Here is an 18650-nt window from a genome sequence, read left to right on the forward strand (position 1 = left end):
TTGCAATTTCAATCGGTTGCTATAGCGCCCTCCTTTGGCCAATTGATGTAATATTGCTTCATTGGCATCCTCCCATGACCCTCTACTACTGTGCCAAATTTCACATGGATTGACCAAGTCAGTGAGGAGAAAAACGTGGAACAGAGACACCCACAGAGTTTTCGTTATTATATAGTAAGATATTACTCTTACTGTTATCTGATAACATCAGGAACCATTTAAGTGTATGGTATAATCAGAGTATTTTCAGTGCTTTACCTTGCCATCAAACAGCCCTTTCCAATGGGGAACTAAAATTGTATATCTCTCTCTTCAAAGCCACTACGCTCCCTTAGCCGTAATTTGACCTTGCAGAGCACAGGAGGTAGTGGTCTACCGCTGCCCCGGTCGGTTTGTTTGTTTCAGTCATTGTGCAACTCTGGTGAGTCCAAATGAACCTTTTTAAACACCAAAGTCACACAATAACACAAACAAACTAAACAATAGAGGCAGCGGCAGACCAGCAACTTTGTGTTCTGTGAAGTAAAACTACTGTTTATGTCAAAGAAGCCTGGTAGCTTTGAAGAGAGCAAAGATAACACTCAGAACAACCAGTGGGTTCTATGGGTCAGGGTCACTCCCTGGGCCCAGTTTTATAACATTAGAGTATTATATATCTGGCAGAATATACAGATATAACATAGAAGTGTTTTCAAGGAGCAAAAGCAAAAACCAGTGCCTAATAGAGTAACATTAGGAGTGTGATAAGTACAGGAGTTACTAAAAATGAGTGAAAATGTTGGCAAAAACAGACTGCGCCTGCTGATCAGTGTTATATTGAATTTAATATAACAAGAAGAAGTAGTGTTGCATGGGACTCCAGAGTGGCACGCAGGATGTGAGAGGCGGCACTCAGTATTCTGGACAATGCCTCCCACTTCAAAAGATCTGAACTACCCCTTTAAACTGACCTGAGACGCAAAGGGTTGAATCTGCCTCTCAGATTTTTAAACTCGTGTTTCCTGTGATCTGTTGCTCTCTAATGACCACTCTTGTAACTCATTTACATCCTCTGGCCTAATGTGATGCTGGTATATTTATTTTTCCTTTTAACTTTACAGCGCATTAGACGAGTGAGTCATTTGATGGGTCTTACCTATTTCGATCAGAGCTTCTCATAGCTGTGCAGTCTTCTGTAAATGTGTGTGTTATGCTTCACTAACAGATAAAGTGAGGGATTTGAGCTCCTCGTGTGCCCGCAGTATGTCAGTGTGATTTGCGGCCTGTGTTTGATGGAGAGTGTGCCCTTCTGGTAGTCGAAATGAAACCTTGGTCAGAAGAGTCCAGGCTCTAAATTATTATGGAGCCCGATCAGATTTTGGAAGCCTCAAGCGGAAACGTACGTTCTTTATCTTTCTCTCACACACACACACACACATGAGAAGAGGCTTCCTTTAGCTTTAGAAGGATGAACTTTATTTCCACCTTCAAGAGCTACTAGTGTCTCTTTACAAAAATGTGACTGAAAAGATGTCAGAAAATGAGATGCAGTTTTATCCTTCACAATCTCAGCCATGTTGTAATTTTTAATGTGGTTTAATTTGGACTTTTTGTTGCAGTCACGGTGACGAAATGAGGGATGTAGGTTCCCTGTGTGTCAGTGTGATTTGCTGCCCAGAGGCTGATGCAAAGTGTGCCCTACATTGCTCAAGTGAAGCTGACGCCCTTGGTCTGCAGCCTCAGGCTCTAAATTAGGCTGCGTGCGGAGCTCGGTGTGACGCTGCGAAGGCCTCAGGTGGATGACCAGCAAACCTCAGAGTACATTGTGGATGGGGGCAATCGACTCGTCTGCTGAAACAACAGTTTAAATATTTAATTTTCAGGACAACACTGGGTGTTAGCTCTGTTATGATTGTGGTGCAACAGGACAGCACAATGACTCCTCAGTGCAGAACTACATCATGTCTCCCTCTAGTGGGTAAACACTTGAAGATGAGAGGAAAAGTCTGGAAAGAGTAGGTCTGACAGATGATGGGAAATGTATCACTGAACAAAGAACATTTTTTTTTTTTTTTTTAACAGTCTATAAAATCTGAATTTTACGCTGCATCGGAAACAGCCTATATCGATCTTACTGGAAATGGCAGGGATTTCACTGTGGGTCAGGAATGTCCCATGAGTCCACATCTGTTCATTGTAGCCTTCCAAAAAATTGTACCAGCAGAGCTATCAATTCCAGGAAATCATGAAACACTAAAGCTAGGACATAATAGCAGGAACATGAACACATATTCCAGGAAACAGCTTTCTGGCAGATCCTACTATCAATGGAGTGCATTGATCTTTGTTGTTATGATAAAGATACAGCATACTGCAATGTGTTAAAATGTATCATTAATATGCTATGGTCACAGTTACAAAGGCAAATATGTTTACAGTTTGTAAGTTCACCAGTGTCCCCATCACAAAATAGTCTCCAAAGTGACCATGACGATAAATCAAAATCTTTCTTAAACACTTTAAACACAAACTTAATATAATACGCTTTGTTTTTAGCTAGATGTACATAATAAACTGGTAACTGAGTGTATTATCAAAGGATTTTCTCCATTAACAAAAGATGTATAAAAAAGAAAGGATACACTCTTGACGCTGTCTAGGGATTAATCACCCATTTATTTGCAAGTAATGGAGTATTTATAATTGCAAAGATTCTAAATTGTAAATGACATTTAAAGGATAAAAGTTAAGAGTTACACACATAAAAAAGAAATGTTAGTTACAGCTCAAAACAGTTTGGCTCAGGCAGGAGTTTCGTTAAGGATTTATAGATGTTCAGAAATTTGGAAACAACACATTACAACACAAGCACATTTAAGTATGACCTTTTAGAAAAAACTGAAGAGATTACTCAAGAGAACATGGGAAAAACATTTTTTTTTTTTTCCCCGGAACCAAATTCTATTGAGCAATTTGTACACAGTTTCATGTTTTTCTTTGTAACCAGAGATATCAACCCTTTCACCCCCAACAGTCCCCTCCCAGCTCATAAGAGCAAAGTAATGATACACGAATAAAATAAATAAAAATGATTAAATAACATACATTGACAAAAGTAGGTGTGTAACTAATTTAATACAAAGAAATAAATTAAAATAAACATTAATAAAATGAAAAATAAAAGTCAGCTGACAATACTCAAGATCAACATGTCAGCCTAACCTTGTCTTCATCCTACAAGATCACAATCCAAAATGTATGTACCCACACTGTTACATCTCCACACATAGTTGTGTCTATACCGTTTATGCACCAATATTCATGTCACTGTATATACTATACACCCCAAAACAATCTGCACTTTTTTCTCCACTCATACTTCCCCTACTCTAGTCGAGATAGATTGCATTGTCTCAAAGTGTTTGTAAAACACTGGCAGAACTAAATTAACTTAAATTAAATTAAAGTGAAGATGTTAGAACTGACTAGAGTCAGCTCTAATATCTTCAATTTAACATCAGAAAAACATCTCCAGTATCCCACAAGACTCAGGCATGACCAGAACATATGAGTCAAGTTTGCTGGTGCCTGAGAGCAGCTGTCACAAATATCAGAGAGGTTTGGATAGATCTAGAAACCATTTTATTGTGGAGACATTTAATTCCAGAGAAACTGTATGGACGTTAAATGGTGTTGCAATCATCAGTTGCTCAATCCTTCCTCTTGCTGCGTTTGTGGCTCCACATTGAGACGGTCCACAGGCGAGCGGATAGGAACATTTCCTTCTATTAAATATTGATGGCAAATTTTATTTTAGCTTAAAAGTTAGCTCAAAATATCATTCCATGTCATATGTGATATCAACCTTCATCTGGTACAACATCATGCACAGTTGTGTGTCAAAGCTTTAGACCTTATCAGAACTCCTACATTGCCTATTCGTCCTTATAGCAACCCAGTCGCCAGAAAAAATGTTGGCATTGTACGTTTCTGTAAACCCCAGATATGTTATATTTGCACTTTATTATGTGGTGGATACATAAACTTAACGTTTCAACGGCATTGTGGTAAACGCATGGTTAGGTTTAGGCACAAAAACCACTTGGTTATGGTTGGGAAAAGATCAGGTTTTGGTTTAAAATACTTGGTTCTGGGGGGCGACCTCTAGCAGGCAGAGTGTGCGTCCCACATAGTCCTTTGCAACATCCCCTTTTTGATTCCATACCTGCGGCCCTTTGCTGCATGTCATCCCCATTCTCTATCTGCCTTTTCTGTCTCTCTCCAGCTGTCCTGTAATAAAGGCAAAAAGATAAAAAAAAAATTATCTAAAAAGTGGGGGCACAATCCCCGTTAGAAAAGCAGCGATAACTGTAAAACACAACTGCTTTTCATGGCACTATGCCCACTAGAAAAACTGTGATGGGTCACTAAAAACACCCAAGTTTAGTGGCTAAAATGCTGCTGGAAATGCAGCAATGAACAGTTTCTGTAGCTTGGCAAGCATCTCACCAGGTGTCATGGTGCCCACCATCCCCTCAACCTCCCAATGACCGTCAGCTTATATACTATACCACTTTAGAAACGGTTAAATGATATGTATGAAAGTGCAAAAGTAATGTATCCATGGTCTGCAGAAATATACAATGCAAACATTTTATTCTGGTGACTGGACTTATAAAAATACAGTCTCAATAAGGCTCTGTTTGTTGGTTATATTGATATAATAATGCAGTATTTATGTCTTTTAATTCTTAGATTAATCAGGTAATTAATACTGCTCAGCAGTGCATAACATAATGAAGCTGTAGCACGCAGCTCTGGAGGACTGTAGCATCTCTTCATAGACCAGCTCACCGAAATTGTCTGCCTAATAACTGCAGTGCTGGGAATAACATAGTAATAGGACTGCGTTTAACGAAGCTCATGATGGGATTGGAGGCATTGCTGCTGTTGCTAACATGCCACTTGATCCATAATTCAATAAGATGCAGCTCACAGTCTACCCTTCTACTGCACATGTTCTCAAAAGTGATTAGTCAGTGCTGGCATGTGTTGTGTGGTCTGTGGGTTTTACATACGCAGCGTAGAAACAGCAACTCTGCTAAGTTTGATTTGTTAGTCTTGTTTTGTTCTTGTAGCAGAATCTATTTAATATCACCGTGCAGCCAACGTCCACCAAAACAGACCTGAAGATCACATGCATGTTTTAATTTATGAGCACAGGAAGCACTGAGTCAGTGGACACTGTTTTTCCGATTATTGATGGACAACAACAATTGAGAATATTGACCCATTGGTTTCTCATTGTCAATCAGTCTTTGCATCCTCAAGGCCAGACATCCTTTCTGTTCCCCCCACAGCACATTATTGTGCACATATATGGACGATGGTAGATATACTGCAAATACAGCGTATAGTAAAGGCTGTTCAAAAACAATAACCTTTACTGGAACTAATGGTGAACCAAGAGGTTAAGGACATCATCACAGTTCTGCTTTTTTCTCCGTCAGTGCTTAAGAATCTTCTCCTGACCACACAAAGTCTCCTCAGGTCTGCTGCTTTCTACTTCCTTATGCATGAGCTAGCTGCACCGTGCTGCCGCCAAGAGACTGACCGTGGATGTGTCTGTTGGCTAATGCTCGCTCTTAGGACGAACAAAGTTGGGCATTCAGTATTTATGCAGGTTGATGAAGAAACACTGTCAGCTACTTTCTGTGAACGACTTCGGGCTGCATCTGTTCTAGTCTGGTGACGCTTAAGGAGGGAATTTACTTTTAAGCTCTATGCAGAGAAGGTTGCTTTTCGTTCTTAGCTGATAGCGGTAGCGGTGTGGTTCTATGGATGGAGTCGGCTGTTCCGCCACTTCCAGGCTGAAATATCTCAACAACAATATTTTTGTAAAGACACTGATGTTCCCCAGAGGATGAACCCCCCTGACTTCTACTGCCACCAGCAGGTTTTTTTTTTTGATTCAGGACGAAATGTCTCGGCAACTATTATGTTGTGGTCACACTGAGCGCAAAAAAAAAAAAAAAATTTGCACAAGTGATTTACGTGTAAAGTCAATGTACAGCCGCGATCAAATGCGAATTCCTGCTGGGCAATGCGCTGGATGCGATACGTATGATGCTAAAGACGTGAATTAAGTGGTATGAATGAAGCGAGTAGGGTGATTTTGCATCATATGCTTATTCGCAAGAATTGACAAATCTGAACTTTAGCGACCAATTCGCGCCACGATAGCCAATCAGCATTGAGATCCTCTGGGGACGTTTGATGCCTAGGACGTACCGGTGGAAGTTCATTCATCGATTTAGTGATCGCACACATGTATGATGTGAATTATTCGCACGCATGAAGCGAGTCAACACAAAATATCCTAGCGTTCAAACGCAAAAATTCACATCACCTTTGGTGTGAACACATGACACTTGCTTCTGATATTCACGGCCCTTTGATAGCAACTTCTAATGACTCTGACGACCCCCTGATCTTTTATCTAGCAACATCATTATTATTATGAGAATACTTCACCCACAAAAGGACCATTTGTATATCTGTTACTCTCCGTGTGTTACGTTGAATTCATGAAGAAAACTTTGTTTTTCTCACATGCCTCCACAGTGAGCGGAGAATCCAAAAAGGCAAACATTCTTCATGAATTGAAGTTAGCTTTATTACATCCTTTTACAAGCACTCACCCAACTCATGTAGCATAATATCATGTAGTACTTCCCAAACACATTAATTTTTGCGAAAACATTATGATTTAAAACGTCATTACAAATAGTCATACAAGGCCAAGTACCATGCCTGAACGCGCGCATGCATTTGAACTGTGCTCAAGCAGAGCTCATACACGTGTGCACAGAATAGAATAGAATAGAATAGAATATACTTTATTGTCCCCTAGGGGAAATTTGTCGTGGACTCGAGTACATACACCAGCTGCCTTGCAGACAATAAATATACACAAAACAGCAAAGACACAGGAAATGGCAAACATACACACTCATAAGACACAAACCAGACAAAATGTGAAAAACAGACAGAACACCAAGTTATTGTGCTAAGTTATTGCACAATCCCCAATATTTCCCACCCCAAGTTATTGCACAATCCCCAGTATTTCCCAGCCTTCAAGAGCACAGGCATGCTCAGTGTGCACTACCCATATATCATAGAGAGTTCGTAAGAAGGCATGTTTGGGAAGCACTGAGGTTACGACTGGATAAATTAATCTTTTGGATTCTCCTTCACTGTGGAGGCATACGAGAAAAGCAGAGTTTATGTCACGAATTCAAGATAAAACACAGTAAGTAATGGATGTACAAATGATCCTTTTTATGTGTTCCTTTAAGTTTGCACCTCAGTTTGCCCTCCACCTGCTAAACTCACATACCCATCAGCCTCAGCTGTACTTTGTGTGAAGCTAATTTGCTTATGTTAACATGCTAACATGACGAACCTGGTAAATATTTCCTGCTAAACACAGACTGTCACAGTGAGCATGCTAGCATTAACATGTCTGTAGTTAGGAATTAGTTCACTTAGTCTTGTTATTATATTACCTTTAACATACTGTATTAAAAACGCCTACAGATTTTGCTTGAGGGGCTGTAGCTGCTGTTTTAACAGTTTGAATTATCTAAGAATTATTGAGTGCAACACCTGTATAAATCTTGTGTCGGACCGTTTCTAGACGCCGCTGCAGGGGCGTGAAGGGTTGTAAATGAACAAGAAGTGATATAGCGCAAAATAGAATTATGTGTGATTTCCCGAGGGCGCAGAAAACGGCTCTAAACCTCACACTTAGTAGAGGTGTTGGTTAGGGAACCACATAAGGTGTGATCAAATTTTAGGCATACAATATACTGTACATATAAGGAAAAGCAAGACCTAAAATAATGATAAGAGTGAATTACAATGAACAGACCTTACTTGAGGACTCCTTAGCCAGACATATAACTGCTGTGGGGGTCAAACTTGTAATTTTGGCATTGGCTTCCCAAATAGGTGTATGATAATACAAAGAAAGACGGAAGGGAGCTACACTTGATGAGAAACAGAAACAGATCCAAGACTATTTTGTGTCCTTCATACCATAAAGTGCCTCAATTTGTGCACACGTTTTAAATAAATAACTAGAATCTAAGCCTATGCAAACAGCCCTTTTGCATTTTTAATTGTGCATTTAACAGCAACACAATCTCCTTTTGTACTAATTCTAAATGCACTTTGAACAACTTGCATTTCCCCCTTATTCTGTCTGCACTTTGCTGTTACAAGAACATTCTGTGGTCAAAGGAAAACGCCACAGGCACCTGAGAAATAGCCTTTTGCCCTTTTACCACTGTTGTAATTTTTATGAGGCTGTGTTGCACTCGACCCTGAGCTTCCTGTCGATACTGTAAATGCATCGGCAACGTTGCTGATCACTGTGCTTCCACTGGAGTGTGGCTCAGACCTCCTGCAAAAACAGTGTGGTTCACATGTTTTGTCTTAGATTTATGTATGCTGGGCCAAGCAGAAGTTGCTTGCTTGCCAGTTGAATAGGCCAAATTTATGGTGTAGATGTCTTTAATTTTGTCTAAAAAGTCCCCTGCTACTTCCATTTTGGAAGACTTTACACATGTTCTATATTGAAAGGGACGTCCCCCCTGCGTCCCCCCCGAAATCTACACCTATGTCTTAAAGTGACTGAAGTTTATTAAAGGTACAGTGTGCAAGATATATTATTAGAAATGTAATATAATAAGTATGTTTTCTTTAGTGTATAATCAACTGAAAATAACAAAGGTTTCGCTTTTGATACTCTAAAATCAGTCGTTTATATCTACATAGGAAGTGGGTCTTCATCTATGAAGATTGCCATGTTGCACAGCCGTGTTTCTACAGTAGCCCAGAACAGACAAACAAACACTGGCTCTAGATAGGGCCATTTGCATTTTCACGTCAGCCACCAGAGTTAGCAGCACCTCCGCGACGAGCAGCGCAGCAAAAACACTGGTGTTTTAATGTTAAACTGCTTTATTCTGTGTTTTTACCGGTTTAAATCACCAGGTCCATTTGTTTTGGAGAGGAAAAGACAGCTGCAGATAATTTAGCTCCCAGTAAAAACCTCCTGTAGCCTGGAAATCCAGACTCAAATCTAGAAAGATTTTGAGTCTGGCCCTCACCGATACACCCTTCCTACCCAAGGGGCAGCACTAACGGAGGCATTTCAAATGCCGCCGCATGCAATTGGATAGCATGATAACCAATCAGAGCAAAAAACAAGGTGACGTATTCATTGCACTAAGCCCCATTTGTTTGCCGAACAGTGGGGCTAACTGATATATTGTGCTTTTGCTGTATCCCATCGGCAAAACGGCAAAAACATCCTTCCTGGAAAAGAAGGCTTCTGGGGCAGTCTTCTGTTCCTCTCTTAAGGAAAAAGATAAGAGTAGTTGGCTTAGCGTTTCTTCCAAAGCTAAACTGAATGGACGCGGTCCCTCGGCAGCTCCCATCTTGGCTGTTTACTTTTAGACTCCTACTGCGCAGTGCTGTCGTCATCATGTTACGCCCGCCCAGAGCCCGCCTCTGTCAGATAGACTGATCTGATTGGTCCGATGGCGATTCAGCGGGCTCTACTAGTCGGGGCCAGATTCCTGTGCAGTGCAAATTCGAATTTGCTGGGGACGGGGCATCTGGATTTCCAGGCTAAACCTCCTGAACATCTGGATCAGAAATAAGTTGAGCATACAAAGCAGGTGCTGGGTGAGTTTCCTATTTGCAACGTGCATGAGACTGCTTTATTTAGTGTTTTGACTGGTTTTAATCACCTGAAGCCTATACTACGAAGCAGGATTCGGAGTGAGCAAGGTAACTTCAGGTTTAACTCTAGGTTTTCAGTACTAAGAAGCTGGTTGTGTTTTTACCGGGATAAATCACCGTGGTAACTTATGCTGAACAGCTAACCGATCCAAAGCAGGTTAACTTCAGAGTGTCGAATCCCAGACTGTCAACACTCTGACGTCTGACCAATCAGATCACTGACGAAAAAAGTATCCAGGGACGAAAGCCTGGATTCTCAGGTTAAAAAAACAAAACAGCCCACCTATTTGGCACGCTAACTTGCTAACCCTGCAGGATTTTGTGCAATTGTACTAACTTCAATTTGGAAAACTTGCTGAGAAGAAGCACAAAATAGCTTTGAAAGAAGCACAGGGGCAGCACACGGATGATGTCAGAACGTTGGTTGATCGCGTTGTTGATCCAGGAACATGTCTGGCAAAATCACGTTGTGCAATGTCAGGGTTAGTCAAGCCGGATAACGAAAAGATATCCTGGGTAAGTTAAACTGGCTTCGTGGTACAGGCCTCAGGTCTGTTTGAGGATAATGTGGCTCCTGATAAAATGCTCCGAAACAAGGAGCACTGAAGGAATTCTTATTGGAAGAAGTTTCAGTTGGTTACAGTCTTTAATCCTAACCTGTAGACGCCGCTAAATCTCCATGAATCCTACACACTGTCCTTTTAAAATAGAGGCATTTTTAAAGACAGATCATGTGTTTGTTATTATTGATATATTATTATCATTATTGAAACTCACTGTCATATAACGCACCTGCTCCTCTGCCAACACATGACTGCTGATGTCAGCCAAATCAGAGTCAAGGCTGGGAACCTGTAGACAAAATGGTGTTTGTGCGTCCGTCCAGCAGAGTGAGCATGTGTGGGCTATGTGGGCTAAGTGGGGAAGGAGGAGGAGGAGAAAGGGGGGGGGGGGGGGGGGGGAATAAACCCCAATTAAACACATGATCATAAATCAATCTAGCCTTTCCTGTTAAATCCCTGGTATGTGTATATTCGCAGCATATGTATTTACGAAGTTCAGCACAGCCATATGAGAAATTAGCCTCTGTATTCACCGGGGTCCTCCCACCCCTCTGTCTTGTTCTCTAATCCGCCCACATGTATCGTCTGAGGGAAAAAAAAAAATAGTGCAGAAGGTGACGCTCCTCCAAAGGAACAGAGAGAGGCACAGAGAGGGAAAGGCAAAGAGAGAGGTGTCTACAGGCTGCATCTCCATTGAAACATTTGCAAAAAGGGGGGAGACAGAGGAAGAGCTGAATGGTAGCTACACCCTGCGCCTGGAAGCGTAGAGACACTGTAACAAAGGCTGGCAATTTTTATTTTTTATTTTTCTGGCAATAACAAAGAGGTGGGAGAGGGGGCTCTGAAATCGAGGGAAAATAGCAACAACAACAACAAAAAAAAAAAGACTTCTGCTTCATTCCATCCGAAAAGCCTCATCCCTTTTGCCATCATCAGCATGACCATAAGCTATAAGTAACATTCGGCAATAACGGTGTCAAAACGAGATTTCCAGCAACAGACGCGCGCAATCCCTATTTTGTTTTATTCTAACCGTGGGGAGCAAAAAAAGCAGATGAACCGAATGCCTGCGAGAAACTGGATACTCTCTGAAATCATAAGAAAGAGCGATCTAACAAAGAAAACTACATTTTGATTGATCTTTTCAAAGCTTGATGTGCGCGTTTCTGCACGCACTCGAAACGAACCTGAACCAAAAGCAAGTGAGTATGAACCGTGTCTGTGTATATGTCTGTATTTCTTGGTGGCTTTTTTTTATTCTGCGTTTATACCCGTCTAATAACAGAGCATCTATTGGCCAGCTCTAAAAGAGAAGGAAGAAAAAGCGTCTAGCCTACATTCAACAAGTATCGTTATATCCACAATAACTGCGTTTTTTATTTCTAAAAATTCTGTAGCCTTGCTTGTGTTTTGATCAATATCTGGAGTAATTCACAATGTCTTCAAATTTATTGTGGTTTTTATTGTCATTTCTAGCTGCTGTAATACAAATACAACTGTACTCTAGCAGTCAGATTTGATTTATCCACTGATATGACGCCTATAAATTTCATTTTTCGAATCCTAACATCCCTCATTGCACAAATGGTGGGTGTTTCCCCATCTACACCACTAGATCAGAGCAGTTTCATGCCTCTGAGGGGAATGTGTGTGTGCGTGTGTGTGTGTGCATTCCTCTCGGCATCATTGTGTGTCCGTCTGCATGAGCAACTATGTCCATGTGTGTATTGCTTTTTTTTGTGTGTGCATGATTGCATGTGCCTCCAGTGTTTGTGTCTGTGTGGCGTGGCAGCACTGTGGTAAGTGTCAAGGCCTGAAATGGAGGTTTGATAAAGGAACCATATAGGAGGGCGAGAGGGCTGACACACAAACACACACATATGAGAGAGAGAGGTAGAGGAGAAGGAGGTGTGAGGAAGAAGGGGAGCAGAGCCACAGGAAGGACATAGCGTCACTAGGATCCAGGAAGTCTATGGGGGCAGTTAAACGTCTAGACGTGGTCTTCTTCTTCCCCCCTTCTTCCGCCGCCACATCACCTATACCCTGTCAACTTGCTCCATCTGCATTCCACTGCATCACACACAAAGTCTTCTAGTTTCGTAACGCCTTCTTCCTCCTTCACTTCCCAGCGCATGCCTTGCTTTTTTTCCCCCTGCCAACTGGCTCCAGCGTGCTCTTCCCCCTAATGGGAAACACTCTTCCTCCATTTGCTCTCTCTCCCTTGCTTTCCTGCATTATAAATCTACAGCTGGAGCTATTTTTAGATTGAGGGTAACCCAGAAAACACCCCTTCGATTTTAGCAAAGGAAAAAAAAGAAGAAGAAAGAGAAAAAAAAAACCTCCCCACCAGAGACAGTGGCATGCTGTCAGTGGATGTGATTGGTAGAGTAGTGATGGGGCTCGAAAGGAGGGCGCTGCTGTTTAAGCAACGGGGGGGAATAAATCTATTTTGAGGGCTGTGATTGAATTACGCATCTGTCGTGTCCGGGGTTTGTGTGTGTGTTCTTGCCTCTGACCCTTCCTCTCTCCTTGGCCGCGATGCTTTCTCTCTCATCTCACGTCTTCCTACCAGCTTCAGGAGAACTTTCCCTCTGTCCTTCCAACTAACTCATCACCTGATCGAGCTGATTCTCCTTTCACACCCTTGTGCGTTGTCAAACCTTGACCTTGAGGCTCACCTTTCATCCTCTCCCTTTGTTTCTTCACGTTCAACTTCTCTCCCTTCCTCTCCTGGCTGTTGAGAGTCTAATCTGCGACTTCCCACCCCTACTCTGTCTAATCGCCAGCTGGTTCACAGGTTAGGAGTCAGTGCAGTAATACATCTTCCCTGGTCCCGTTTGTCTGTCTGGCCCCGTGTACCACATCACTGCTCAGCTGGATCATAATGGTCCTAATCTTGCAGGAAGTGCAGCACGATTAATTAGGAGCAGACACGTTTAAATGACCTAAGAGAGAGTCGGGAGGTGTGGAGGTTAAAGCAATTTGCTCCTGATGCAAATTCTCCAAGAACCAGATTTTAAAACAGTGAGGGATTTTTTGCTCAGATTCATCCAGCTCCAAAAATAGAGATCCTTCCCGACATGACACACTATCCCATAGCCTGCACTCAGTGCTGTTTCAGGGCTTTTTCTGACCTCTCCTACACCAATCGCTGCTCCTCGAAGGAAGCTGTAGTACCTCTCCTTCCTGCTGTCATTTGTGAAGTCTCACACAGTGGGCACACCTACCCCCCAAAAAAATCTCAACATTTATCCTCCTGTGGGCAGGAAGGATTTTTAGTCATGGACACTGGCTGAGCTTTCAGAGCTCTATTACAGGCTTCATTTCTGCTGGCCTATTCCTGAAAATGGCCTTATGTATTAATCATCCTCAGCCAGCTAAAAGGAGCAGACCAGGAGCACATGATTTTCTTTCTCTCATAAAAAAAGAAAAAAGGTGGCTGAAGGGGTAGCAGCAGCAGCAGGAGCAGCTTCTGGGGGGTGGGAGGGAGGACCAGAACCCCCCCCCCAAGGGGGTGTTGGTGCTGCAGTATGTGTGGATTGGTCAGCCCCTGGAGATCTCCACGGTGGTGTTGCTGAGTAGAAGAGCTGCCATTTCCTTTTCTGCTTGCTTAATTGATTGGCTATTTAATTCATGTTCTGGGAATTGGCCACTAGTGAGCTTTATTATGATGAGGAATGCCCTGTTGTTTTTTTTCCTACCCTCCTCTGCATTAGCCGTCTCGGAGCTACTGGGTCATTGTGTGGCCTTGTTCTCTGTTTTCCTCTGCATACGCACCCTGTTTTCTTTTTCATCCATTCATGATATTCATCTCATTTTCCTTCTTATTCATTCAGCTCATACCTCTCACCCCTACCCTCACACTGCCACGCACCTTTCTTCTTCTTCTCCTGCCAGATTCGGAGGTACACCATGAGGTGCAATGACAATTCAAGGGGGGAGAGGACACTGTGTGGTGGTGTGACACCGCACTAAAAGGGGAGGTGACCGCAGTGCTTTTCACCGCGCTGCAGTGCCTTGCTTTCTCCTGTTGGGGTCTCCTCAACACTGGGGAGTGTGAGAAAGAGGAGAGGAGAGGGAGATAAGGTAGAGATGAGGGGGAGAGGAATCAGGAAAGGAGGGAGGGAGGGAGGTGATATGGGTGGAACAGCGTGAAGCCTTGTGGTTACATCCTTTGATGAGGTAGCGGGTGGGAAAAAAAATGGCTGCGCACCAGAAACACATACGTAATTTGTGCTATCTCTCTCACACACACACACACACACATGCATACATACATTACACACTCCCCTGCAAAGCCCTCCTTTCCCCCAGTGGTATTTTGCTCCTCAGCTCAGCTGTATGTCTGTTTTACACTTGTTTTCCTTCCTCTCCTCCTCTCTCCTCATCAATCCACTGTTTTCATTGCTCTTATTAGTATTGCAGACCATTTCTACCCCCCACCTCCACCTCCACCCCTCCCCCTACACCTCCTACACCTTTACAGCCATTCAGGTGCTATCCTGAGCCACTGCAAGGTGTTTTTTTTTGTCTTCTCCGTCTCCCCCCACCTTTTTTTTTCTCTCCCCTCTTTCATGTTCCCCAGGATTGCTCATTCTACCTCACCTGCATCCTCCTCCCTACTCTCTCCATCCTTTTCTCTCCGTCTCTGTCCAACATCCCTCCTTCTCCATCTCATCTCCCTCCCCCTATCTCCCCCTCTGTGATTGGTAAAGGTTTTTGCTTTTTCTGCCAACTGCTGGGTCTGTTCCGCGTAGTCAGCACTCCTTCAAATTCCTCCCTTGCCTTCTCTCCCCCTCTCTCTCTCACCCTCCCTCTCTCTCTCTCTATCTAGCGTGCGCTCTCCTCCCCTCCCCCCGGTTACTGCTGCTGGTACCTCACAGTCAATGCATCCCATAATCCCGTGCTCCCTCCCCCTCTTGCTGCAGTGTTTCTGCTAATATATATTAGCGTCAGTGCAGCCTTTTCCGTGCACGAGGCGTGCGCACGCTCCATCTCTCTCTCTCAGCCCCGTTCTCTCCATCTATCCGTCCACTGCAGAAATCATCTCCTGTATCTAAAGGTTCCTGATCGAGCCTCATTTCGCCCTCAAAATGCGTTTCTTAGCCTGTTTGTTGCAGCCAGGTGAGTGTGTGTGTGTGTATGCGTCTCCCTCCCTCTCTCTCGCTGTCTTTCCCCTCGTGTGTGTGCAGTGGTGAGGCAGTAGTAGCAGGGTGGCGCAGGACATGGTGGCCAAGGCAGGAAATGCTGCAGGAGAGAGAAAGAGAGGTGCTGGTGGAGATTGTTCCTCCTCTCTGCACCCCCTCCTCCTGCTTCTCCCTCAGTTTTTTCAGCCTCTTGCTTCCTCTCTTTATGCCTCCCTTCTTATCTCACCTGAGCTTGTTTTCATCTCTCAACTTCCTTCCTCCATTTTACACATCACCTTCTATAGCTTCACCCCCTCTCTTCACACCTCTCCTCCTCATGCTTTCCCCCCCTCTCCTCCTTCTATTTTTCAGGCAATTGCACTGCTGTCAGTGATTAAAGTGCTGAGGCTGGCTTTTAAAGAAATGTGCTTACTTCCCTCGTTTTAAGCCTCAAACTGCAGACATTCTCCTGAAATGCAGCTAGAAAGCATCAAACTCATACATCCTGAGCTCATTAAAATCAGCAATCTGGTCCTGTTCACAACTACTTTCAATCAAACTCAGTAAAGATGAGTTCTGAGGAAACTCTATCCAAATTAACCTCCCAAATTTGGTTTTAAATGCAAATAACAATACTTAAGTACATTTTAAAAATCAATAACCCCACCACACATGAGTCAGGGGGGACAAAAAGGCATTTAGCCACAGTTACAGACTTGCGGCTGTCCGTGTATAAAATATTCAGCAGTCCACCAATAAACTGCAGCTGCCTGTGAAGTAGAAGCGAGGAGGTGCAGTAGGGGAAGTTACAAAGTGAAGCCAAAAAAAAAAAAAAAAAGTCATCCAAGGGATAAAAGTTCCATGGAGAGATCACAAAAAGCTGCTTCTGGAAAGTTTAGCATCCCGTTAGAGGAGGGAGAGAGCGCCGCTGTCCATGGTGCTGAAACATAATCCATCCCACAACACAAGCGGCCCCGGCTGGAGAGCCCCACAGGACTCTCTGCCTGCCTGACCTCACTGTCAAACTGCTCAGTTTAAGTTACTGCAAGTTATCACTTCCTTATTACATTGAATTAATCTTGATTTGTAGAGGTTTTTTTAGATGCAGACGAAACTACTTCTGCAGAGTGATGCAGTGCAACTCTGAAACTCAAGAGTGCATATCATGCCTCTGCAGCAAACACTGCAAAGAACTTGGATGTTAACTGGAAAACAGTTAAATGTAAGCCTTTTTTTAATCTGTGCACACACATCACGCCAATTTTAGTTTTTGCCAGCTGGGCACAGTGCCAAATATTTGTACTTTAGTGTTCCCTAACTCTGACTGCATCCCCATGCAATAGTCTTACTCTTAGCAGATCTTACCTGAGTGCTGTTAAGTCCAGGATATCCGAAAAGAAATACAAAAAAAATGACAAGAAACTTAATGTCAATGTGAGATCTGAAGACAAAGGAGAAACAGCAAACTTTTCCATGAACCCAAAAAGTTGTTTCCTCAGATTTTTAAAAAAAAAAAGTGCAGTGAGATGAGCAAAACAACAGAGCAAACACCAATAACAAGTCAGAAAGAAAGACTGCAGTGTCCTACATCACAGGAAGCAAAAGTCTGAGGGGGAAGAGCAGGAGAGAGTTGTCAAGTGAGGTACTTTGGGGAGGGGGGTGGGAGAGAGAACGGGACAGGACAGGACAGGACAGGACAGGACAGGACAGGACAGGACAGGAGGATGGAGTGAAGCAGGAGAGAGAAGGGAGAAATGGAGGAAAATGCAGGGAAAGAGGGGAAAGCAGGAGAAGAAAGGGGGCACTGGATAAGAGTATGTTGTGAGAGAGGAGGAAGAGGAGGAAGGAATGAAGCCTTGACTCTCCTCCTTCAATGAAATGTGATTCCTTTATGCGGAATATGAGCGCGAGCGAGGGGAGAGAAAGTGAGTAGTGAGATAGGGAGAGGGGGAGGGCCGGTGAGAGCGCGCAGAAGAGGAGGAAAGGGGGGGGGGGGGGGGGGGGGGAGAGGAGAGTGGTGCATTTCTTTGAATAGAGAAAAAGGTTAACAACATAGATGCGGCGCATGTATGGGCTTTTTGCTGTGGACGCGTGTCTTTTCTCTGAAGCACCCCCCCCCACCTCTCCATCCCTCCATCCCCATGGATGGCAATGCAGCTCGCGGGCGAATAATCTGACCTCGCTGGGAGAAGAAGGAGGGAGAGCAAATAACTCTGGCTTTTTTACTGCAGCAGAATTCATTCACTTTTATAGTGCACTCTCCTTTTCGATGCTCCCCCTCCTCCTCTTCCCCCTTACACTCTCTCCTCAACCCCCTTCCTCCATTAATAGGGAAGACACAATATTAGTAGTGAGCGTGCTGCATTCACTTTCCTCATCTTCAGCTCTTTGTCTGCCTTGTTTTCCTCATTGTCCTGTCCTTTTCGATCCTTCCATTAAAAATCAGATTTATGGCCTCCTTCTCCTCCCCCCTCTCCCTCTTTCTCACCCTCCTCTCTATCTCTACATGTCTTCACACACACACACATACACAAGCAGTGCATGGGAGAAGTGGCAGAGGGAGCATTGACATAATTGTGCATCGCATGAATCTCAGTGCGGTCGGAGGGGGCTGCAGTAGTGTGTGTAGCGCGCACATAGGCTGATTGAGGAGATCTAACATTAGTACGGACACCGCACTCTCGGGAGGCAATTAACACACACACACACATGCTTGTACACAAACACACACACGGTGCTGCGCCACCTTACGTCAGAGAGGCATTCTTGGGGAAGGGGGGAAGAAGCAGGGAGATGGATCCCCAGTTTTCCTGTCACTTTTTCCTCCTCACACACTCCTAGGTGCCCAGAGGAGGGTTGCTGCAGGTGTGGATGGATGTGGGGGGATGCTCAAGTCTCACTAATTAGGAAGAGGATTTAAATGCCATGAGCATTGACCAGATCAATTTAGAGATTGTTAGTCCAGTGATGGCTGGAATAGCAGCTAAGAGGAGGCCCCCGGTCAAATCACAATAGCTCAAGACATCTTCTCATCACTGTGGTGTCAACAGTCAGGGTGCTGTGAGGATGCTGACTCATGAATGTGCTCACCTGTTTCCATGTTGCACTCATAAGTTGCATCTGCCTGCTCCAGGATGTTAAAAACAACTTTGCCACCCCTCATTTC

At 43.6% G+C, this 18650-nt stretch overlaps 1 protein-coding gene across 5 annotated transcripts in view; it reads left to right on the forward strand.

Annotated features, from left to right (window-relative positions):
- The first annotated feature begins 7162 nt into the window (after positions 1 to 7162).
- Positions 7163 to 18650, forward strand: part of kcnc3b (potassium voltage-gated channel, Shaw-related subfamily, member 3b) — a 68423-nt gene continuing 56935 nt past the window's right edge. For 4 of the 5 annotated variants that reach the window (XM_050059590.1, XM_050059593.1, XM_050059594.1 and 1 more), the window contains exon 1: positions 7163 to 7294. In XM_050059590.1, the coding sequence (XP_049915547.1) occupies positions 7269 to 7294 (26 nt within the window). In that variant the 5' untranslated portion in view covers positions 7163 to 7268. Of the gene's footprint in view, positions 7295 to 10872; positions 11561 to 18650 lie in introns of those variants that run through there. The other variant, XM_050059592.1, reaches the window with a different exon arrangement.

The sequence above is a fragment of the Epinephelus moara genome, chromosome 13, assembly GCF_006386435.1.
Source record: "Epinephelus moara isolate mb chromosome 13, YSFRI_EMoa_1.0, whole genome shotgun sequence".
NCBI lineage: Eukaryota > Metazoa > Chordata > Actinopteri > Perciformes > Serranidae > Epinephelus > Epinephelus moara.